Source organism: Eubalaena glacialis, chromosome 2 (genome assembly GCF_028564815.1).
Source record: "Eubalaena glacialis isolate mEubGla1 chromosome 2, mEubGla1.1.hap2.+ XY, whole genome shotgun sequence".
Taxonomy (NCBI): Eukaryota; Metazoa; Chordata; class Mammalia; order Artiodactyla; family Balaenidae; genus Eubalaena; species Eubalaena glacialis.
The window spans coordinates 60,500,844-60,526,705 of record NC_083717.1 but is presented as its reverse complement, the minus strand read 5'-3'; the positions used below and the strand labels follow the sequence as shown (position 1 = coordinate 60,526,705).

Sequence of the window (25,862 nt, the reverse complement as noted above, 5' to 3'; positions counted from 1 at the left end):
ACAAAGGTGTACAAGTTGATTTGAGTATATGAAAGGGGTCCTGGCCAAGTCTGGGAGTTGAAGATACCTCATTCTGAGAAAGAACCATTAAGCTGGGACTTGAAAGATCATTAGGCCTTGGCTGGGCTAAGAGGAACACTGTCTTAGTTAGGATGCTTTCAGTAGCAAGTAGAGATAAGACTTGATCTATTGGCTCAACAGTGTCACCAGGGATTTGATTGCTTTTCTTCCCTTGGTTCTGCCTTCTGTTTTGTTGCCATAATCTTTTTTTTTTTTTTATTTGTGTTTTTATTTCCATTTCTCTAGGACCTGGGTCAAAAAGGATCTTGCTGTGACTTATGTCATACAGTGTTCTGCCTATGTTTTCCTCTAAGAGTTTGATAGTGTCTGGCCTTACACTTAGGTCTTTAATCCATTTTGAGTTTATTTTTGTGTATGGTGTTAGGGAGTGTTCTAATTTCATACTTTTACATGTACCTGTCCAATTTTCCCAGCACCACTTATTGAAGAGGCTGTCTTTTCTCCACTGTATATGCTTGCCTCCTTTATCAAAGATAAGGTGACCATATGTGCGTGGGCTTATCTCTGGGCTTTCTATCCTGTTCCATTGATCTATATTTCTGTTTTTGTGCCAGTACCAAACTGTCTTGATTACTGTAGCTTTGTAATATAGTCTGAAGTCAGGGAGCCTGATTCCTCCAGCTCCATTTTTTGTTCTCAAGATTGCTTTGGCTATTCGGGGTCTTTTGTGTTTCCATACAAATTGTGAAATTTTTTGTTCTAGTTCTGTGAAAAATGCCAGTGGTAGTTTGATAGGGATTGCATTGAATCTGTAGATTGCTTTGGGTAGCAGAGTCATTTTCACAATGTTGATTCTTCCAATCCAAGAACATGGTATATCTCTCCATCTATTTGTATCATCTTTAATTTCTTTCATCAGTGTCCTATAATTTTCTGCATACAGGTCTTTTGTCTCCTTAGGTAGGTTTATTCCTAGGTATTTTATTCTTTTTGTTGCAATGGTAAACGGGAGTGTTTTCTTAATTTCACTTTCAGATTTTTCATCATTAGTATACAGGAATGCAAGAGATTTCTGTGCATTAATTTTGTATCCTGCTACTTTACCAAATTCATTGATTAGCTCTAGTAGTTTTCTGGTAGCATCTTTTGGATTCTCTATGTATAGTATCATGTCATCTGTGTTGCCATAATCTTAAGGTTTGCTCCCTTTAAGGTCCCCAGTTGGTTAGCGATAGTTTTCAGAACTGTGTATTCCCTCATGTATGGCCAGTAGGAAAATGAGTCTTTTCTCCAATATTTCAGGAGAAGATCTGAAGTCCACTGTGTATTGATCAGCTTATGTTACATGCTTACACCAGAATCACTTGTTATGCCTGGAGGAGTGGAATATGCTGATTGGCTTAGGCAAGGTCATGTGTTGCCTGGAGTTAGGGATGAAGTCTACTTCTCTAGAACCACATGAGACCCCAACAAAATTGAACTATTAGGAAAGATGTAGGGAGTGAATGCTGGGGAGGAAGCCAATAAATGTACATTGTAGAGTGGCAGAACATTCTAAATAGCAGAGAGAATTCTATATAAATGCCTTGAATTAGAAGGGAGCTTGGTGGCTATAGGGAACTGAATAGAAGTCAGTGGGGTTGGAGCATGACAGACAAGAAGAGTAATGGAGGGACTTCCCTGGTGGCACAGTGGTTAAGAATCCACCACAACTACTGAGCCTGTGCTCTAGAGCCTGTGAGCCACAGCTGCTGAACCCGTGCTCCACAACTACTGAAGTCCGCATGCCCTAGGGCCCATGTGCCACAACTACTGAGCCCCGTGTGCTGCAACTACTGAAGCCCACTCACCTAGAGTCCATGCTCCGCAACAAGTCAATGAGAAGCCTGTGCACCTCAACAAAGAGTAGCCCCCGCTTGCCACAACTAGAGGAAGCCCATGCACAGCAACAAAGACCCAACACAGCCAAAAATAAAATAAAAAAAATAAAATAAAATAAAATTTCTGAGACTCAATTTATCAAAAAAAGAAAAAAAAAAGAGTAGTGGAAGATGAGGCTAGAGAGGTAAACAGAGGCTGGTTTGTGCTTTGGTAGATAATGCCAGATTTCCAAAGTGGTTGTACCAGTTTAGCTTCCTGTCAGCAGTGTAAGCAGTTGCCCCAACTCCTCACCACCATACGGTATAGTCATTTATTTAAAAAAAATTTTAGTATTTCCAGTGCCTGCTTTTGAGTACCTTTTCGTATGGTAATTGGTTATTTATATATCTTTTGTGAAGTGCCTACTCAAGTTTCATTTTCCTGTTGGGTTGTCTTTCTTTTTCTAATTGATTTAAGGAGTTCTCTATCTATCCTGGGTACAAGACCTTTGTTTCTTTTATGCATATATTTTCTTTGTGGCTTGCTTTTTCATTCTTTTAATGATGTCTTTTTAGTAGAAGCTGTTCTTAATTGCAGTGAAGTTCAGTTTATTAGTTTTTTCCTTTATGATTAGTGCTTTTTGTGTCCTGATTAAGACTTTTTTCTTTACCTGAAGATCATGAAACTATCATCCTTTATTATCATTATTTTTGGCAGCTTTTATTTTGCTATAATTTCAAATTTAAGAAAGGTTGCAAGAGGAGTACAAGGAATTCTCATATATTCTTTCACTAACTTTACCAATTGCTAATTTTGTCTCTTTTCTCATATTCTCTCTTTCTCTTTTTCTATATGTATGTGTGTGTATATAAAACATACAGATGTATATAAATGTATATATACACAATATGTGTATATAAAATTACACATAGGGAGTTCCTTGGTGGTCCAGTGGTTAGGACTCTGCACTTCCACTGCAGGGGCCCTAGGTTCGATCCCTGGTCGGGGGAGTAGGGTCCCACATGCTGTGCGGCATGGCCAGAAAAAAAAGATCACGTAAACATACAAGCACATATACATGTATACCTATAGACATGTACATGTATTTGCACACACATATATTTGCACAGACATATAATATATGCATGTTATGTGCATAAATATATTACTCTTCCATGAAGCATTTGAAAATATTTTGATCTCGAGGAGACAGCAGTGAGTGGTCCTGAAGAGAGATCCTAGTTACCTGCTCAGGAAGTGAACCTGGGTAGCCTGGGTGAAAACCAGGAATCCTAGCCACTTGACCACCAGGGGCTAGAGGCTAGAAGCAAAGTTGCCCTGGCTCTTGCCCCTCACTGAAAAATAAATTTCTCAAGGAGGCAAAAACTGTAAAAACAGGTACAAAGTTTATTATTAGAGACACAGCCCAAGTGGGAGAGCACACAGAGAAACAGTTTATTTATTTAAGACAGAAGCAAGGCAGAGATACACACCTGAAGAGAAAGGGTGTGGGTGTCCTCCCTAATGAGGAGGAGTGCACCAGAGAGGTGATTCAAATCACTTACATAGGGCACTTCTTCCGGGTCTTTGTTTACCTTTGGCCAATTATCTCATTTCTTTCCCACAGGGGACCTGTCCTAGGGCCCACCCTGAAATGTGTGTGCATCTTTTTGCCAAGATGGATTCCAGTGTAGAGGCCTCTGGGGAGGTTGACACCACCTGTTACGGGGTGGCGCCCCCTTCCCTTTTGACCCCAGAGGAGCCTTTCTGCACACGTGTAGTTGGGGAGGTCTCCTAGTCCTCAAAAATGAGAAATATGTGGTCTCTTTATCTTTTATCCAAGCAGGACTCGCTCCTCCTTGCGCCTGCCATTATCTTTCTCTTGGAATATCTGTCCACAGCGGGCAGATTCCAGCTGCTCAGCCTGGGGCCCATCTATCTCCTGCCTCAATTTGAAGCTAGCATACTCCTTTATCCCTAAATATTCAGTGTATGTTTCCTAAGAACAAGGACATTCTCTTACATGACCACAATTCAATTATCAAAATCTAGAAATTTAACATTCGTATAATACTATTATATAAGCCACAATGTAGTCAAAGTTTGTCGTTATCTCAATAATGTCTCTTATAGCTATTTTTTTTCTTGATCCATTTAGTTATCATGTCTCTTTGGTCTCCTTAAACCTGGAATAATTCCTCAGACTTTCTTTGCCTCTTTTGACTTTGCCATTTTCGAAGAGTACAGGACAGTTATTTTGAAGAATGTCACTCGATTCGGGTCATGTTTCCTTATTATTAGAGTCAGATTTTGTATTTTTGGCAGAATATCACATGAATGATGATGTATCCTTGTCAGTATATCACATCATGAAGCATATGGTGTCAGTTTGTCCTGCTATTGGTCATGTTGACTCTGATCACTTGGTTAATTTAGGCTATTGTCAGGTTCTTCTATTTAAAGTTTGCTTTCTCTTTTGAAATTAATTTGTCAAGAGATACTTTGACGCTATGTAAATACCCTGCAACTCATCAAACTGTCACCCATTAGTTTTAGCATCCACTGATGATAATAAATATTAACTAAAGTAGATAATAAATATTAGCTTTCTTCCCAATTATCTGTGTGCCTGTCTGTCTGTCTTTCAGGCTTCCTGGATTTTTTATTTATTTACTGTTATAATCTATTACTACCATTTATTTTGATGCTCAGATTGTCCCTGATTTAGCTGGTGGAAGCTCCTTCAAACTGGCTCTGTGTCTTTTCATATGTTCCTATTATTCTTTGAGTCCTTCTATACTTTCTAGTGTAACAAGCTGTTCCAGGTTCACCTTATATTTTCCCTCTCATTCTTTTTCTCACCTTATTACATGGGCTAGGAACTTCAGTACAATGACTCATGGAAGTGGTGATGGTAGGCATCCTTGTCTCTTTCAAGATTTTATCATTAAATACGCTGTTTGCTGTAGTTTGTGAAGAATTTTTATCATGGATGGTTGTACAGTTTTATCACTTGCTTTTTTCATCTGTTGAAGTGAGCATCAAACTTTTCTCCTTTATTTTGTTAATATGGCAAATTACATTCATTGATTTAAAAATGTTAAATCAGCCTTGCTTCCTGAAATAAAATCAACTTGATTGTGATGTTTTACCTGGATTCAGTTTGCAAGTGTGTGTGTGTATGTATGTATATGTAATTTTCACATTGTTACTTTTGAAAGAATTTGAACTGGTAATTTACTTCTCTTGTCCTCTTAGGTTCTGATATCCTAAATGGGTCATGTGGGACTCTATGAGTTGAGATTTGATCCTTCTTTTTTATTCTCTGGAAGAATTTAGTGTAATTTTTCCTTCAGTGATTAAGAGAATTCACCAATGAAACCTATCTGAGCCTGGATTGTCTTTTGTGGAATTTCTTCAGTAAATATTTCTTTAGTATTTAAAATTTTCTTTAATAAATACTCAGATTTTTCTGTTTCCTTTTATGCCAAGTTTGGTTGTGTTTTTCAAGGATTTTGTGCATTTCATCAAAAATTTCAAATTTATTGATACTATTTATAATATCCTTTTATGTTTTTGACTTCTGGAGATTCTAGAATCTGTAGTGATGTTCCTTTTTTATTCTTGATATTGGTTAGTTTTGCCTTCTTTCTTCTTTTGCTTGATGAGCCTTGCTAAGAGGTATATACGTTTCTTGGTAAACATTCTGAACACTTGCTTTCTTAGATTATATACTGTAAGAGTCAAATATAAAAACTTTAAGGCTGATGTGTATGCTTTTTATTGAAAGTTTTTTTTTTTAAACATCTTTATTAGAGTATAATTGCTTTACAATGGTGTGTCAGTTTCTGCTTTACAACAAAGTGAATCAGTTATACATATACATATGTCCCCATATCTCTTCCCTCTTGCATCTCCCTCCCTCCCACCCTCCCTATCCCACCCCTCTAGGTGGTCACAAAGCACCGAGCTGATCTCTCTGTGCTATGCGGCTGCTTCCCACTAGCTATCTATTTTAAAAACGTTTGGTAGTGTATATATGTCCATGCCACTCTCTCACTTTGTCCCAGCTTACCCTTCCCCCTCCCCGTATCCTCAAGTCCATTCTCTAGTAGGTCTGCATCTTTATTCCCGTCTTGCCCCTAGGTTCTTCTGACCATTTTCTTTTTTTTTTTTTTTTTTAGATTCCATATATATGTGTTAGCATACGGTATTTGTTTTTCTCTTTCTGACTTACTTCACTCTGTATGACAGTCTCTAGGTCCATCCACCTCACTACAAATAACTCAGTTTTGTTCCTTTTTATGGCTGAGTAATATTCCATTGTATATATGTGCCACATCTTCTTTATCCATTCATCTGTTGATGGACACTTAGGTTGCTTCCATGTCCTGGCTATTGTAAATAGAGCTGCAATGAACATTTTGGTACATGACTCTTTTTGAATTATGGTTTTCTCAGAGTATATGCCCAGTAGTGGGATTGCTGGGTCGTATGGTAGTTCTATTTTTAGTTTTTTAAAGAAGCTCCATACTGTTCTCCATAGTGGCTGTATCAATTTACATTCCCACCAACAGTGCAAGAGGGTTCCCTTTTCTCCACACCCTTTCCAGCATTTATTGTTTGTAGATTTTTTGATGATGGCCATTCTGACTGGTGTGAGATGATATCTCATTATAGTTTTGATTTGCATTTCTCTAATGATTAATGATGTTGAGCATTCTTTCATGTGTTTGTTGGCAATCTGTATATCTTCTTTGGAGAAATGTCTGTTTAGGTCCTCTGCCCATTTTTGGATTGGGTGAAACATTTAGTTTTTGAACAAGCCTCTGTAAAATCTCCCTATGGCACTAGGTGGCACACTGTGACTTTGGATGAAAATACATATATTTTGTTTAAGTCTCTTGGAAGAAAAGAACCTGTGTGAAAATACTGTTTGAAATAGACATCTATAATGTTATGAAGTATCTCAGACTCATTTATTGCATTTCAAACCCTGATGCTTAAATTAAAATGTTTAAAATTGCATTAAGTTACTACTGACATTTTTATGAGAATAGGATTATTAAAATTGATTAGAATATATGAGTTTTTACTGAAAAGAGTCCATTCAGCATATACTGCAGAAGGCATTTGTGCTTTAAACTGAAAAATGGTTTTCAGTCATGTGTTGTAAGATGAGTGTTGTAGTGTTTTTCCTTGTGAAGTATTGGAATTAAGAATGAAGACAGTCTTGAGCTGGTGACTTTTTCTTTGAATGTGTGTATGTGTACTAAGTATAAAAGAACTTACTACAAAATTTGTGGTAGAACTGAAATGTTTATAGAAGAAGACAATATTAGATTTCAAATTTTCTGGTCTAGCAGTACTACAGCGTTGCTATCTTGTGGTCATTTTAGTTCCGAGAAACTCATTACTTTATGAAGACTCTTGAGATATAAAGTAAAGAATAGTGGATTTTATGATCTGATATATATATATGTATATCTACCTATATAATTTTCTGTGATTGCATAAGAGAATTATCTGAAAAAGAGATGAAAAGTAGACCACCTATTTAAATGTATTCATCTGGCTTGAAAGGAATAGTGATACTTTTTGGTTAAAACAATGCTTAGGTAACCTAAATGATAGATGCCAACCTAAGTTATGTAATCATTGGGAGATGTCTTTAAGCAAAAGGAGATTTTATGATGTTACATTGATTGGAAAGTATGGGAATAGCAAAGAGATCATTCAAGTATTTTGCACAGAATGGAGCTGGAACATTGGTCACGGACTAATGAGTCTCAGTGAAAGCTTATGAGTCAGGTAAGTAGATGCCATGTGGATATCCAGGGTAAGGTCAGAGGAATGAAGGAATGTGGAGGCAGGTATTTATTTTAAAAATATAAAAAGTCAAGTTCTGGAGAGGGAAATTTGGGTTAACTTCATAGCACAGAGTATTAGAGTGGAAGAGAGCAGTCTTTGTTTTCCTAATAGTTTGAGCTGGTTGGTTCATTCGTGTACACTGAAATTCAGTTCCTGTCACTCGCAGATTTAGCTTCTTTGGTTATTCCCTGTTTCCCTACATATGCAATTTCACTTTCTATGGATCATTCCCATCAGCCTAAAAATATACTCTCACCCATCTTAAAAACCTTCTCTGTTCGTTTTTGCTTTCTTCTTTCTCTTTTCGCCTGTATTACAAAACTCAAAAAAAGTTATTTATACTTACTGTCTCCATTTTCTCACTCAACATTCTCTTGAACTCTCTTGAGTCAGGGTTTTGATCCTACTATTCTACTGAATAGGTAGTAATAAGTTATTGATTTATTTATTTTAAATTATTACTTTTATCACTTCCTGGTCAATGCAAAGCTGTCAGTCTTACTGTAGTGTTGCTTCTTTAAAGGTGAGCTGTTTTTCCCTCCTCTGTATGCTTTTAAGTTTTTCTGTATGTTTCAGGCTATCATCAGTTTTTCTGTGGTTGGTTTAGGCATGGTTTTCTTTGTATTTATATTTATTGTGCTTGGAGTTTGTAGAGCTTCTGGAATAATTGAGCTTATATCTGTTGTCAACTTTATACTGTCAAAGACATTAGTGGAACAGTTGGTGAAATTTAAATAATTACTCTAATTTAGATAATAATTTGGATCAATGATAATTTCCTGATTTGATACTTGTAGTATATTTATATAGGGGAGTATCTTTGGATATATGAAATACACATTGGAGTACTTCAGGGCAAAAGATATGATGATTGCAGTTTATTCTCAAATGTTTTAGGAAAAAAAAGTATGAGGATATTTTGAGGATTCTTTGTGCTAATTTGTAACTTTTCTGTAATTTGAATTTATTTCAAACTGAACAGTAATATATATTTCCCACAGAGCCACACCCATTTGTTTACATGTTGTCTATGGCTGCTGTCACACAAAATGGCATGATTGAGTAGTTGTCATAGAGACTGTATGGCCTGCAAAGCCTAAAATAAAAATTGTTTATTATCTGGCCCATTGTAGAAGAAGTTCGTGGACCCCTGCCCTAGAGTGTAGTGACTTTTTTCTTCTCTCAAAGTCATACTAATTAATAGGTTCTTTTGTTTGAGAACAATGTGTTGCCTTTTTTTCACATACTCCCCAAATAAGCCAGCAATTAAAATTTACCAGTACGTGAGGAGAACCCAAAAACTAAAGAGTAACATATTACAAGTATATAATGTAACCACACTGAAGGGGTGAGGATGAGATGAACTAATTTAAGTAATTTTGGAAAACAAAATATAGTACTTTGGACACTGTAAGGCTAAAGACGGAACTGTATAGAAATATAATCTTGTTAGTAAGTGTGTTTCTCACAGAGATATGGGTTAGCAGTTATGAAACTATTTTATTTTATTTATTTATTTTTTATTACTTTTGGCCGCATGGCACGGCTAGTGGGATCTTAGTTCCCTGAGCAGGGATCAAACCTGGGCCCTCAGCAGTGAAAGCGCAGAGTCCTAACCACTGGATCACCAGGGAATTCCCTTTTTTTTTTTTTGAAACTACTTTATGTATATATTAGAATTGAACAGATAAGTAAATATATTTTAGATGATGAGAGCTGGGTTTCTTACTGATGGAGAAAGAAATTACAAGGAAAGGGGAAGGCTAAAACGAACCTATGATGTAGGATTGAAATCAGAGGTATTGGGACTTCCCTGGTGGTCCAGTGGGTAAGAATCTGAGCTCCCAGTGCAGCGGGCCTGGGTTTGATCCCTGGTCAGGGAACTAGATCCCGCATGCATGCCGCAACTAAGAGTCTGCATGCTGCAACTAAGAAGCCCGCATGCTGCAACTAAGAATTCCTTATGCTGCAGCTAAAAGTCTGCATGCCTCAACTAAGAAGCCCACTTGCTGCAACTAAGAAGCCTGCATGCCGCAACTAAGGATCCCGCATGCTGCAACTAAGACCCTGTGCAGCCAAAATAAATAAATAAATATTTAAAAAAAGAAATCAGAGGTATTAATATAAACTCATAGTTTTCAATATCTCTATACAGATAGATACAGAAATACAGATATGTGTATTGTGGATTAGTGTGCATACATATAGTTCCTGTTACCCGTCATGATTCTGTGGGTTGACTAGGTGGTTTTTCTGCCCTGGGGTGCCTGGGGTGCTGGGATGGCAGCATTCATCTGGGGGCTTGACTGGGCTGGAATGTCCAAGATGGCTCAGTGGATGTTGTCTGTCAGCTGGGAGTTCAGCTGGGCCTGTCTATCAGTGCTGACTTTATGTGGTCCCTCTACTGGTGGTTTTGGCTTCTCATGGCATGGATGCCTGGGTTTCAAGAGTGAGTATCCCAAGAAGGAGCATTCCAAGAGACCCAGGTAGAGACTGCAAAGCTTCTTATGACCTATTTTCAGAAATTACGCAATGTCACTTCCACCTCATTTTATAGGTCAAAAAGCAGGTCACAGAGCCAGGTTCAAGGGGAGGGGATTACACAGGGCATGAACACCAGCAGGAGTGGTTTATTGAGGGGAAGGGGGGCATCTGGAGACTAGATACCATACTGATTAATTCATATATTATTTTTTGCTCTTATGTGTTTGGTTCACTCATTTGGATTGTTAATTCTTTGAGGACATGTATACTACCTTATATTTTTGTTTTCTTCTCAGTGTCTTACACAGTGCTTGGCACATAGTAATTGTCCAGTAAATTTGTTGTTGACTAAGGATTCCAGGGATGCTAAGAGTTTAGGCTGGCAAGAACTAGAAGAGAAGATGAACTCACTCATTAGTTGGACTAGGATTTTGGGCTGGGCCCAGGAGTGAATTCTTTTCAGAAAGAGGTAGATTTCCCACATGGAGTTAAGGGTTGGGCAAGGAGGCTGCATCCTTGTGCTCATAGGGATGCTTTAGTGCCCTTTTCTTTTCATAGATCCTTGGCTTATAAAAATGGGCTATTTTCTGGTTCTGAAGAACCTAGGGGCAGGACAGGAATAAAGATGCAGACGTAGAGAGTGGACTTGAGGACACGGGGAGGGGGAAGGGTAAGCTGGGACGAAGTGAGAGAGAGGCATGGACTTATATATACAACCAAATGTAAAATAGATAGCTAGTGGGAAGCAGCCGCATGGCACAGGGAGATCAGCTCGGTGCTTTGTGACCACCTAGAGGGGTGGGGTAGGGAGGGTGGGAGGGAGACGCAAGAGGGAGGAGATATGGGGATATATGTATATGTATAGCTGATTCACTTTGTTATAAAGCAGAAACTAACACACCATTGTAAAGCAATTATACTCCAATAAAGATGTTAAAAAAGAATAAAGCAAAAAAAAAATAAAAGTAAAAAAATAAAAATAAAAATATAGAGAAGCAAAAGAAGACAGTAAAGGCATCCATGATCTTATTACAACAGAAAAAAAAAGTGGGCTATTTTCATATGGCATTCATTAGTGGGAAGGTAATTTCCTTTACATTACTGGATCTGGCTTCCATTGGCCCAGGGTCTTGTTGGGGCTGAACCTGTAGGCTAGTGTTGCTTTCAGCTGTGTGGGACTAGAGAAAGCAAGAATATACACACGCACACACATACCACATACATGTATACGTACACACATTGTGTGCAGTAGGGCAGAGTTTAAAATTTTGCAACTTAAATATGTTAGTTTACAGGAATTATTATTTAGAGCCCAATAACTTGGAGATAAAACTATGCAGTGGAAATTTACAACTGAGTGAAAATTTACTTTAGCATTATCTGTAGGGAAAAAAATAAGAGTCTTGAAAACATTTTATGTTGCCGAGAGCTTTCAGAGGGAATATGTACCCTCTTACTTTAACCTGTGATACATAAGGGGGAGTGGTGCTGAAATGGGTACACAGCAGTGTTTGTGCTCCTTAGGACAGTTTTTCAAACCTTAGTTTGAATTCATTCTTGAAATGATTTATTTATTTTTAAAGTTGTAAAATTCAGTCTTTTTAGAACTAAAAAAATCTGGGACTTACTCTTATTTCTGTCTAAGCACCTTTCCGATCCCAAATTAGTTTTAAGTGTTTCCTTTCTGAGAAAATAATAGAAATGATGAATTTGTCTGCCAGATATATTTTTTATGTTGACTAATTTAATAAACTAATACATGTTCTCTTTTCTGTGCATAGGCTTCATTCCAGCGCTCCAATAGTCATGACAAAGTAAGGAGAATAGTTGCAGAGGAGGGTCGTACAGCAAGAAACCTAATAGCTTGGAGTGTTCCACTAGAAAGCAAAGATGATGATGGTATGTATTAAAAAAAAAGTTTCATTTTTGTTGTAAATTAAAGAATATATTTAGTCTTGAACAGTAGACAGACTGAAGACTGTTTATAATTAGAAGTCTTGGGCAAATTAGTATGTATTAAATAAGAAATAATTTTTAATTGATTTTTTATCTTACCTAATACACAAATGAAAATGATATTGTTAGTTTCACTGTTTCACATAGGAATGAAATTGGGTGTGTTATTATGACTGGCAGATTAGTTTTTTTTTAAAGTTATAGGAGATTTAGATTTTTTCTATCCTCAAGTCCATTCTTTACGTCTGCGTCTGTCTTTATTCCTGTCCTGCCCCTAGGTTCTTCAGAACCATTTTTCCTTTTTTTTTAGATTCTATATATATGTGTTAGCATATGGTATTTGTTTTTCTCTTTCTGACTTACTTCACTCTCTGTATGACAGACTCTAGGTCCATCCACCTCACTCATTGTCAGTCTTATTAGGTATTTTTAGAGAGCAGTTCTTTTGGATCACAAAAGCTATTAAATAGAGGTGGAAATTAAATTTTTCTTTTTAAATTTAGCTCCTTAGTAGCTAAAATTGTCATATGGAGCTTACTATTACTTCATTTCTTTTATAGAAAATATATATAAACATTATTTAGTACAAAAGTGGCAAGAAACCTGGAAATATCTCACGGTTGCTCTATGTTATAAATACTGTTTTATGAAATTTTCTCATTTTTCATGGGTTATTCAGAACACAAAGTAATCTGAAGGTGTTATTATTAAAATTGCTTCTACTCAAAAAACATAAAAGGAAAGAAAATGTAATAATGAATCCTATATCTGTATATATCCTGATACTGCACATAAGTACATAAAAAATTGGCCAGTACTATTTTAAAGCTTCATTTATGCTTATTGCAAAGTAATGGAAATAAGAGCACAAAGATTAGAACGTTCTGAATATCTATAATAATGATGACAAAGGAAGAATGTTAACTTCATAATTTTTAAGAAGGATTATTTTATATTGTTAAAACGTTGCCACTTACAGAAAAATCTTTACTTTGCTTTTTAAAAAATATCAACTCGTTCTTGTTTTATGGCTGTAATCTATACTCAGATGTTTCTGAGGATGATAATTCAATTTTAAAAAGTTTTCTTCTGTTCTTTGTTTTATTCCTGTCTCCTCTGGTAATTGTTCTAAGCTGATTATTCTCCTGTATATTCTAAAAAGCCTCTGATACATTGTTCTCTATGATGAAAGGATGAATAAAAGGCTGTGTAGGGGGTGGAGAGTTCTCTGCCTCCACCCCTGGTAGAACAGTGAGGGAGGCCCTCTGATGTGCAGATAAATTGATAGTAGGTGTTATGGTTCACTTCATTTGTACTGCTTCAGGGGTCTTGGCCCAAAATTATTTTGCAAAAAGGAAAACGAGTCTGTTCTACATTACAGAATTTTACTCCTGTTTTGGAATAGCTCTCAAGAATAGAGTGATTATAAAACAGTAGTTAGTGTCTTTCTTATAAAAAAGAGCAAGTGAGAAAGCTGTATCTGCTGCAGAAATACAAAGAACTGAAAATGTCCCTTTTCAAAATGAAACTATATATTTCATAAATCAGATAAATTAAAACAGAAAATACTGAGTTTTTATGTGGTAAAAAATGTATTCTTAATTTTATTGTCAAAATAAAATTTGAATTCAAAGAACTGTTTTCAAAGGAGCTATATATAAGTTGAAGAGTATCACTAACCTGACTTTGTTTTTAAATTATCAGACTATCTGACTTCTTTAAGAAGTTGATTTCTTCCTATTCTGAGAAAGCCATTCAATGAAAGCAGTCTCTGGGACCTTGGAAATTTGTTTTTTATGACATCTGTAGTTCATGTTGGCCATGTATAGATTGTTCTGTTCTGTGGTCTCTGGAAGGAGATTATGTGTTAGTATGCCTGGATAATTTGCATAGTTCAGTTTTATATTATCTATTTGTTGATCTGTATATTTATCTATTTTTGCCTTGAAGGAAAATCTAAATGTCAAACTGGTGGAAAATCAAAGAGGACAATTCAAGGCACTCATAAAACGACAAAACAGGTACAGCATATACAACTGTTTACTTTTTTGTGTTTAATTTCAATTATAAAATCTAATTTTTCCGGATTTGAATATTGCATATTTTATCTTCATATAAAAATTTAATGTAACATCCTTTATTTAACAAATGTGTGTATAGTATTATGTGCCTAACTTGTACTAAATACTTTACAGATATTAATTTGTTTCTTATAACAACCCTTTGATGTAGGCATTATTCTTCATTTACAAATGAGAAAACTGAGGTAGAGAGAGGTTGTGTAACTTACTAGTAAGTGACACAGCCAAGATTTGAACCCATGCCATCAATTTCTACAGTTTATGCTCTAACTCCTCTGCTGCACATTCCATATTTGTGATTCTTCTATGATTTACCTTCTAGGTATAATGATGTCTTTTGGATGTAGGATAATAAAGATGTATTGAATCTAAAATTTTTCAGATTGTTCTACTAAAATTTTAGAGAACACAAGCCTACCTTATTTTTAAAAGTGTTTTGGCATATTTATAGTTAGCTTTGTAATCTGTAGTTATTTTCTCTGAACTTTTCATATATATTATTTTAGTTTGATATTATTAAATATACCAATATGTATTATGTAAACCAAAAACTACACATAAGGAAAACATGGACTTCTAATCAAGGTGGCATTGTGAGTTCATAAAATATTCCCTAGTCCTCACATACAAGAGGCATCAATGATAAAATATTTTTTAAAAATTAAAGAGACAAAGGATTTTCAAGAATAAAATAAAAATCTCTGTGGATCAGAAATAAAACAAACACATATATTCACAGATAAGTGGAGTTGGGGACACACACTTACTGGACAAGTCCTATATAAGGGAGGCTGAAACACCCTGATTGTGGTGGGAAAACAGATCCAGGCTCATGGCATAAAACTTTAGGCTTGTGCAGTGTTCTGCACTAGCAGACAAAGAACACTACAATCTGCCTGGGGTTGTGGCCTGTGATAATTGACATCTGAAGCAATAAAAGAGAGTGGCCCTCTGGTTCATGACTGGGTCTGCTATATTCTTGAAGCGTGAGAGCTTTAAGTCCCCAATAAAAGACCTCTGGAAGGGGACCATGGTAGGCCAGATGATGGTAACCATAAAACTAGTACACATGTAGTTAGGGTGAGCAAAGTGAAAAACTAAAATAAAAGAAACTTAAATGCAAAATAAGTTTGCAAAACAACATATCAAGGCACATGAGGAAAATAATATCGTAAGATATAAACAACACATTCCACAAATGAGAGAATTTACTCCTGAGGTAATGAAAAAAGGTCATTTTTCTAAAGAGGACTTTCAAATAAACATGTTTAAATTCCTCAAAGGAAAGATTAAATATAACGCAAAAAGGAAAATTCTGAAATAAAAGATGGATATTAATTTTGAACATTTATAGATAAAAGTGAACACCTTAGAAATGAAAATATTGTCCGTGAAATTTTAATTTTTTATTCTTACCTGCAATTAGTAAGAATAAATGATATATTGGACAGAGAGATCAGTTAAAGAGAGAATTTGTGAGTTGGAAGACACTAACTACTTAGGAGGATTTAGAACATAGCTCAGAGAACTAAAGAGATGGAAAATTGGAAGGAGAATTTGATTGAGAAATTCTAACATATGCCTTCTAGGACTTTTGAAATAGAGAATAAATAGTGGGCATGCAATATTTGGAAAAATAATGTTTAAAATTTTCCTTACTTTGAGTTCTCAAGAGATTCAGAGCATAACTGTAGAGCTGAGCAGGATAAATAAAAATAGATTTATACCTAGATACATTCTAGAGAACCTGCAAAGTGTTAAGGATAAAACTCTTAAAATACCAGGAAGTAAACAAAAGCACAGAGGAATAACAATAATCTTGTTATGAACAAAAGAACAGTGGACCAATATCTACAAAGTTATAAGGCGAAATAACTTTTAACCCAGAAGTCTGTGCCCATTCAAATGATCATTCAAGTGCAAGAGTGAAATAAAGCCATTTTTAGATGTACAAAGGCTAAGGGTTTGCCACCTACAGACGCTTAATGAAGGGACTATTAAAGACATACTTCAGCAAGAAGAAAAGGTAACCTGGAGGAGGGAGCTTGATAAAAAGATAGCTGTAAAATATTTTAGTAAATCTCATTAACTATTGGTGGTTTTCAAAAATACTCACACAATTAAATTTAGAAAGGTGGAGCTATAATCTTAAACAATGTTAACACAGAAGACTAGGGAGTTTGGAGGGGAGTTAATGTGATAAAATCCTTGTCTTATTTAGGAAGAAGTCTTTGTTTAAGGCTAGCTACTAAAGGAGTAAAACAAGCGGGCACGATTTCCAAATAAACAGAGGAAAAGAGAAAGTGAATAAACCAAAGCTTTTCAACTAAATAGAAGGAAAGAGAAAGAAAAAAAGAAGAAAAATCATAGTAAGTGAAAAACATGAAAGATAATGGTAGATACTAAGTATAAATATTTCAGCAAACAATATCAATACATGTAAACTGATTAAATTCAGTTCTTAAAAGTCAGATGATTGAATTAAACCTCTCATTTTAAATTGAGCTGTATATTGCTTATAAGAGACATATTTAAAACTTCAAGGAAAGGTTTAAAACAAAGAAAGAGAAAAAAATCCAGGCAAAATACTTGATATTCTAGATGTGCTCTAAAGCTAGAATAGCAATATTCATATCAAACCAGATGGAATTCAACATGAAAAGCATTGATTACAGAAAGATAGAAATTATATAATGGTGAAAAGAATAATCATCCAAAAAGTATAAAAGTACAAAACTTTTAGGTACCTAACAGCATAGGCTTGAAATATTTAAGGACCAAACTAACAGAATTACAAGGAGAAAAGTGTATTCATGATCATAGTGGTAAATATTCATATCCCTTACTCAGAAACTGATCAAGCAGGAATAAATAGCAAGAATATAGAATTAAGATACAATTACGATTGATCTCATATAAATACATATACATATATGTATGTATATGTATGTATGTATATGTGTGTGTTTATTGGCACTCAAATAGTGTACACAAAGCATATGCAAAAATTGATCACATCCTAGGTTATAAAGAAGTCTCAGTAAATAGAAGTCAGACAAGAATATAGAAGTCAGACACATGTTCTCTGACTGTAATGCAATTAAATTACAAATAAAATATAAGGATATTTTTATGTAATATAAAAAAAATTATTGATGGGCTAAAGACCAAATGAGAAAACAAAAAAATTAAAATTATCTGGATGGATATTTTTATGACCTTGAATTAGAAGAGGCTTTCCTAGACAAGACAAAAAGCATAATTGATGGATATGTTATAACAAAATTAAATTTATATACTAAAAAACTCACTTAAACAAAGTTAAAGGTGAGATTGACTGGGAGAAAATACCATACATCAAAGACTTCATAAAGAGCTAAAATTCATCAGAAAAAGGACAAATAACCCAATAAAAAATGGGGGAAACCTGAATAGCCTGTAAACCTGTGAAAAGATGCTCAGTTTCAATAGTAATCAGGGAAATGCCTCTGGATTACTTGTGAAATCCTACAACTTTGCCCTCTAGAAGTAGGTTTACCATCAGCAAAATTTTCTTTGTTCCTCTCTTCCCTGCACATTCCCTTTACCTTCTTGTTTTAGGTAAATTCCAACTCACGTGTGGGGATACTGCTTCCTCCACAGTCGTTTTAAGTAGTAGTTGTTTTTTTCCCCCACAGCACTCCTACATGTGATCCTAGAGGTGGGTTAGGTTTCCTGCTTGCTCCTCACTGGCATTTCAGGCAGTTCTCCCTCCCATCTCCTAAAACTCCTCAGATTTGAAGGACATGCCATCAGACTATACCACCTACTCCCTCTTCTTGTTGCAGCACTTACAGATTTCTAGGTCACTTCTCCTTATTCCTTGAAGATATAATTTTCAGGCTCACTGCATGCTCTACACCATTACTGCTGTCCTCTCAATTTCTTGCATTTCTTTCCTCCAATAGTTTTGTCTTCTACTCATTCCGATGGCCAGACTCTTGCCTTGTTCTCACTAACAACTACTCTCCCTCCAGGATCTCAATCTCAGCCATACCGTCTTCTACCTGTCATCTCTCCTCCTGCCTTATTCTCTGTGATCATGTGACTCTAACAATTCTTCAACCCCATGCAATCTACAATTTACGGATCCTACCACCCTTTCATTATCCCTCATCCTCCATATGACCACACTTTCCTGGATATCAACATGAGATTCTATGGTTTGTCTGTCATAATTACCTTCTTGCCCACTCTCCCAACTGTCTGACTACCCTGCCCCTTGGTAGTACATGCTTGACAGAGTTGTCCTCATTACAGCCACTTTTCTGCCTATTCTGCTCTGCGCCCCATGCATTTGAAAGTGCCAGGAGAAAAGTATCAGTTATGTTGAAAGGCTCTTTTGACACTTATGACTGCTAACCTCATATGGATAGTACTGTCCCAAAGTCCTATTGCATGTCCCTAGTTATTCATTTCAGTACAGATCCCATGGGTATTAAAAGGACAATAAAAGAATACCATGAACAACTCTTTGCCACAGATTTGATAACCAGGATGAAATGGACTGATTGCTTGAAAGACATAATCTGTTAAAACTCACTCAAGATGAAATAGACACTCTGAATAGGCCTAAATGTATTAAAGAAATTAAATCAATAATTAATAACCTTTCAAAGCAGAAAGTACCAGGCCCAGGTGGATTCACTGTTGAATTCTACCAAGCATTTAAGGAAGAAATTATACCAATTCTTTACAATCCATTTTAGAGGGTAGAAGCAGAGGGAATACTTCCTAACTCATTTTATGAGGCCAGCATTATTCTAACACCAAAACCAGACAAAGACGTTACAAGAAAACTGCAGACCAGTGACTCTCACAAACATAGATACAAAAATCCTCAACAAAATATTAGTAAATCATATCCCACAATAAAAAGAATGATACACCATGAGCAAGTGGGTTTTATCCCAGAGGTGCAAGGTTGGTTCATAATTTAAAGTAAATCAATGGAATTCATCACAGCAACAGGATAAAAAAGAAAAAACCTAGTTTTATATCGATGCAGAAAAAAATTTTGACAAAATCCTACACCTAGAAAAGATGATAAAAATCTTTTAATAAACTAGGAATAGAGGGGAACGTCTTCAACTTAATTAAAAAAAAAAATACAAAACCCTACAGCTAACATGATACTTAATGGGAGAAACTAGAAGCTTTCCCATTAAGATCAGTTATGAGGTAAGGATGTCCCCTTTCACCATTGCTTTTCAACATTGTAATGGAAGTTCTAGCTAATGCAATAAGACAAGAAAAGGAAATAAAAGATATACAGATTGGGAAGGAAGAAATAAAACTGTCTTTATTTGTAGATGACATGATCATCTATGTAAGAACTCTGAAAGAATCAACCAAAAAAACTCCTATAACTAATAATTGATTACAGAAGGTTGCAAGATACAAGATTAACATACAAAAGTCAGTTGCTTTCCTGTGTACCAGCAATGAATAAGTGGTATTTGAAATTAAAAACACAATACCATTGGGACTTCCTTGGTGGTCCAGTGGTAAAGAAGCTGCCTTACAATGCAGGGTTTGATCCCTGGTCAGGGAACTAAGATCCCACATGCTGCAGGGCAACTAACTAAGCCTGCATGCCACAACTAGTGAGCTCGTGCACCTCACCAAGAGAGCCCACATGCAGCAAACTACAGGGCCAACATGCCCTGGAGCCCACGCACCACAACTAGAGAGAGAAAATCCGCATGCCACAACTGGAGAGAAGCCCGCGCACCATAATGAAGAGCCCGCGTGCTGCAATGAAAGATCCCACATGCCTCAACGAAGACCCGACACAGCCAAAAAAAAAAGAAATAAATAAAATAAATAAATAAATAATAAAATAAATCTTAAAAAAAAACAAAACCACAATACCATTTATATCAGCACTCCCCAAAATTAAATAGGTAGGTATAAACCTAACAGAATATGTATAAGATCTATATGAGGAAAACTATAAAACTCTGATGAGTGAACTCAAAGAGCTAAATAAATGGAGAGACATTCCATGTTCATGAATAGGAAGACTCAATATGGTCAAGATGTCATTTCTTCCCAGGTTGAAGAATATATTCAATACAATCCCAGCAAATTATTTTGTAGATATCAATAAACTTATTCTAAAGTTTATATGGAGAGGCAAAAGACCCAGAATAGGCAACAAAATATTGAAGGAGAAGAACAAAGTTGGAGGACTGACACTAACCAACTTCAAGACTTACTATAAAGCTACAGTAATCAAGGCAGTGTGATATTGGCAAAAGAAAAGACAAATAGATATATGGAACAGAATAGAAAGCCCAGAAATGTACACACATAATTAGTCAACTGATCTTTGACAAAGGAGCAAAGGCAATACAATGTAGCAAAGGTAGCCTTTTCAACAAATGGTGCTGGAACATCCATCCATATGACAAAAAGAAAAATGAATCCGGACACAGACCTCATATTCTTCACAAAAATTAACTCAAAATGGACTATTGACCATAAATGCAGAAGTATAAAACTCCTAGACAATAACATAGGAGAAAACCTAAATGACCTTGAATATGGTGATGACTTTTTAGGTACAGTATCAAAGGCATGATCCCTGAAAGAAATCAGTGATAAGCTGGATTTCATTAGAATTAGAAACTTCTGTTCTGCAAAAGACAATGTCAAGAGAATGAGAAGACAAGTCACAGACTTGGGGGAAAATATTTGGAAAAAGATATCTGATAAAAGACGGTTATCCAAAATATACAAAGAACTCTTAAAAAAAACTCAACAGTAAGAAACAACCTGATTGAAAAATGAACCAAAGACCTTAACAGACACCTCACCAAAGAGGATGTACAGATGGCAGATAAGCATATGAAAAGGTGTGCCACATCATATGTCATCAGGGAAATGCAAATTAAAACAATGAGCTACCACCACACACCTATTAGAATGACCAAAATTGGGAACACTGATAACTCCAAATGCTGGTGAGGATGAAGAGCCACAGAAACTCTCATTCAATGTTGGTGGGAATTGAGAGTGGAAATTCAGCCACTTTGGAAGACAGTTTGGCAATTTCTTAACAAAAGTAAACATATTCTTACCTTGTGATCAGCAGCCATGCTCTTGGTATACATGTAGATGAGTTGAAAACTTATGTCTGAACAAAAACATGCACATGGATGTTTATAGCAGCCTTCTTCATAATCGCCAAACCTGGAAGCAACCAAGATATCCTTCAGTAGGTGAATGGATAAATAAACTGTGGTACATTCAGCTCTAAAAAGAAATGAGCTATCAGGCCATGAAAAGACATGGAGGAAATTAATTGCATATTATTAAGTAAAAGAAGCCAATCTGAAAAGGCTGCATACTGTATGATTCCAACCTTAGGACATTCTGGAAAAGACTAAATATGGAGACAGTAAAAAGACAGGTTGTTGTCAGAGGTTTAGGTCCATAGGTTTCTTCAGATTCTCAGGGGAGTTGACGAGAGTTCTAAGAGAGGTGAGTCAGAAATCTCAATTTCCTCCTTCCCCTTTCCCTCTCCTTTCTTTCTTTTTTCCTCTTTTTTCTCTCAAAAGTGATTGATTAAAATAGTATAACATTTGTTATATTGAATTTTATTTAAAACATGAGATTCAGTTGTGTCTAGCTTTTCCCAAAAGTTTAGGTTGCTTTGTCTTCTGTTGAATGTCTTGGAAACAGGCACAGTAAGTCATAACAATGTGATAGTTACCTGATTTTGAATCTTGGCTTTGTCTCTTACTTAGTGTGAGACCTTGGGTTTATCATTTAATTTAGCTAAACCTCAGTTTTCTCCTCTATAAAATGGAACTAATAATAGTAACTGTGGTATAAAATTGCTTCAAAGATTAAATGAAGTATAACTGTATGGAAAGCACTTAGCACAGTGTCTGGCACATAGCAAGTGTGACATGAATATTAGATGCCACTGCAATTATTATTATCACTGCTGTTATTTTTATCAGTGGTAGGTAAGAGCGCTGTATTTTGAAACTCTATACAAACTTATCAGCCTCTACAATTTAATATGCTTCTTCTACCTTTCTTCACAAATTTGGCAATTTTGCCATTAGGTTATTCACATTTTTCTGTGAGTGTTCTTCACCTCTTTATCTTTCCCACTATAATCATACCTAACATTATATGGGTACTACTGTGTGCTAGGTGCTATGTGAAATGCTTTATGAACATTGGAGCAGAAGTTGGAAGACTCGGTTCTGGTTCCAGTTCTGTCACTCAGCCTTTTGACTTGGTCAAGAAATTGAATCTTACCGAGCGTTAGTTTTGTCATCTACAAAATAGGAATAATAATATTTCAATATTTGTCCTGTCTTTATAGTTTGTTGTGATGATTAAATGATATGTTTTCAAAAGCCCTTCATAAAATGTAAATAAATGTGCAAATATAAAGTATTACTATTTTTGTCAAGCTTAAATGTCAAATTTGTATAGTACATTGCCCTTCAGATGGAATTACCTAGCTGTAGTTTCTGCCTTTCTGGAGTCTTTCTTAGTAAAAGCCTCACATAGAGCAATCACGGAGAATAGAAACATCTTAACCTAAAAACAGTTTTGCGTATTCTACATTTTAAGAAAGGTTGGTTAAAGTATTTGAATCATATACATATGGATGTATCATAGGGTAAATACATAAATGGGTGAAGATGAGTTAAATTATTTTTGAGAATTTTATAAGATTAGGGTCTGAATTCACAGGAAGCTACTAGTGTTTTGCTGATCACTCTAAGAAGTTTGTGAAGGAAGTATAATTCAGGAAAATTCAAGTTAATTTTAACTTTGGGTGGTATATAGGAAGAGAAGTGAGGTGGTCTGGAATATTTGGTAAAGGGTTGTAAGCACAGGGCCTTGGGGTGCAGTGTAATGGGAAGTCAGCAGTGTAATTGCAGAGCTCTAACTGGAAGATAGTCTCCTGTGGCTATGTGATCTTGGACAAATCAGCCTCTAAATCTCAATTTTCTAAGCTGTAAAGTAGAGCTAATAATACGTACTTTAAAATTTGTGTGAGGGGATATTTGCCATCATGATTTATCATTTACTATTAGGGTTGGAAAGTGCTTGGAGAGCCGTTGAAGCAAAGGTTTTGTGGGTTGTTGATGATTACTTTAAATTTTATTGCTTCAGTGTTGAGAATTTGGGCCTGGACTAAGGCTGTCAGATAAAATATTTACTAATTTTTATTTGCTGAGTCTGACAACCTTAGTCTGGATGGGGGACTGCGGAAGGAGGATGAGCAGCTCCATCTCAGCCTCTTAAGTGTGCATGTCTTTGTGCGTATATATGTTTTGTTTGCTTGACTTTTGATAGTGAAGATTCTATATAAACCGAAGATAGGCTATAAAAGATTTTTGAAGTATAAGAATCACTGTTACGTTGAAGGCCAAATCCTAAAACAAAACAGGAGAGTATTAGCTTCTATTTTGGATATTCTTCACTCTGGGGCTCTTCTATGAAAAGGAAAAACAAACAAGCTAACAGGAATGAAATACACACATACAGAACAACCCAAAGAAACTTGAGATTGTTGTTGTAACTGTAGTGCAAGGTTAGTATTTATTTATCAGTTTAAGTAGCCACAGAGAGATAAGCAACTCCTTTGTACTTCTAGTGAGAAGTTCAGGTCTTTATGTAAACTGCACGCTCCTGTTTGTGGTGGAATGATTCTTTGGTACAGTCTATAAAAGTATAGAATATAATTGTATTTTCAAAGTCTGCCTGTGCAACTGAGGAACGATTGGGTCATATGAATACTGTAGTTACTTTATTTGGTGAGTCTGCTCTGTAGCTGATGCTTGGTTTTATTCATCAGTGTTCTTTTCTAGTAAATTGTTTTGTATTTATATATTTTTACTTTTAGTGGAAAAAGGTTTAAGATAAAATTAAGTAGCTGAATATAAGTATAGGATATGTCATTTCTAAACGAAAAGAATATACACAAGCAATTTCAAAATGTTGAAATTAGTATCTGTTATTTGTTACTGTATGTAAATGTGCCATACACGTATTTTAGTAAATCAGGAGCCACTTTAGTGCTCCTTTTTGACTAAGAGTCTGTTCACCATTAAAATCATCCTAATCTTCAATGAAACATGTAATTGACCTTACAAACCTGCCACTTTTATTTAAGTTGAGAAGTTTTGTTTTGATGAATTCAGTGTGATGTAAGCTAAAAAGAAGAATGTCATGTTTTTAAGTATTTATGTTGAAAAATTTGATTTATACAAAAATCCATTTCCTGGAGGCTTTTAAAAAATATTTTTTCATGTTTTGTTTTATTTCATCAGAACACTACAGTAGACTGTAAAATAACATCATCTACAACTGGAGATAAACACTTTGATAAAAGTCCCACTAAAACAAGGCACCCTCGGAAAATTGATCTAAGAGCTCGATACTGGGCATTTCTTTTTGACAATCTTCGCCGGGCAGTAGATGAAATCTATGTAACTTGTGAATCAGATCAGAGTGTGGTGGAATGTAAGGTAAGGTTTGCTTTCAGGCTTTGTAATCCATTTGAAGTCAGATTCGCCAATTTTTGCTACATCTGACTCGATAATTTGCCTCAGTATACAGTACTTTAGTAATAACTGTAGTCTCCATGCTATACACTAGATCCGCAGAACTTATTCATCTTATAACTGAAAGTCTGTACCCTTTGACCAACATCTCCCTATTTCCCCTGTCACTTGCAACCACTGTTCTACTCTCTGCTTCTGTGAGTGTGTCAGGTTTTTCTTTGTTTTGATTTTTCAAGAGTACCCTTGTTGTTGTTGTTTGCATTACCTAATTATGTACTTTTATATTCTGTGCAAGATTTGGTAGAAAGTTGTCTTGATACATAGTCCTAGGCAAGAAATTAAAGGATAGGTACACATACACACAATTTATTAAAAAATCTCTCTTATCTGTGTTCTCCATTGGTACTGTAGGTGGCATTAGTGAGATTTTCACATTCTTTGGTTTCCTGTTTAATGTCTTTAATTGGACATTGCTCCTTTTCTGTTGAGATAACTTATCACTCTTCTAATTCACTGTGATCAGGGAAAAGTGAGGTTGATGGCTAACCATAAACAATCCTGGGCGGGATTGGGATGTCATTGTAAGGTGTGTTTTCTAATTTTAGATAACCTTGTATTTGTAATAGTATATTAAACAGACACATAGCATAATCTGGCTCTAAAAATTCACTAGAAAGTCTGGCCTTTTAGTAGATACAAACTATATACTGTATTAGTTTATACTAAATAAAATTATTTTGAGAAAAACCAGAATGATACATCATCATAGAAATATTACAGAGGTAGCTTCTGCTTCTACAGTGAACATGGTTGAAAATCCTGGAATTCATTGTTTAACCTTTGAAATATCCGAAGGGTCAAAGCAAAGTTACATGTTGACACAACAGCTATGTTTCCTCTAAAATTGGAAACAGCCAAAATGTTTTAAACTAGCCTAAAAATATGACTCTTCAGAAACAGATTTCAGAATGAACAGTGATTGAAATCACCCAAATTTATGCTTTGG

At 35.5% G+C, this 25,862-nt stretch overlaps 1 protein-coding gene across 5 annotated transcripts in view; it reads left to right on the top strand.

Annotated features, from left to right (window-relative positions):
- Positions 1–25,862, top strand: part of SCAPER (S-phase cyclin A associated protein in the ER) — a 473,441-nt gene that overhangs the window by 38,943 nt on the left and 408,636 nt on the right. For all 5 annotated transcript variants that reach the window (XM_061181876.1, XM_061181877.1, XM_061181878.1 and 2 more), the window contains 3 exons: positions 12,018–12,135; positions 14,143–14,213; positions 24,623–24,820. In XM_061181876.1, coding sequence (XP_061037859.1) covers positions 12,018–12,135; positions 14,143–14,213; positions 24,623–24,820 — 387 coding nt within the window. The remainder of the gene's footprint in view (positions 1–12,017; positions 12,136–14,142; positions 14,214–24,622; positions 24,821–25,862) is intronic.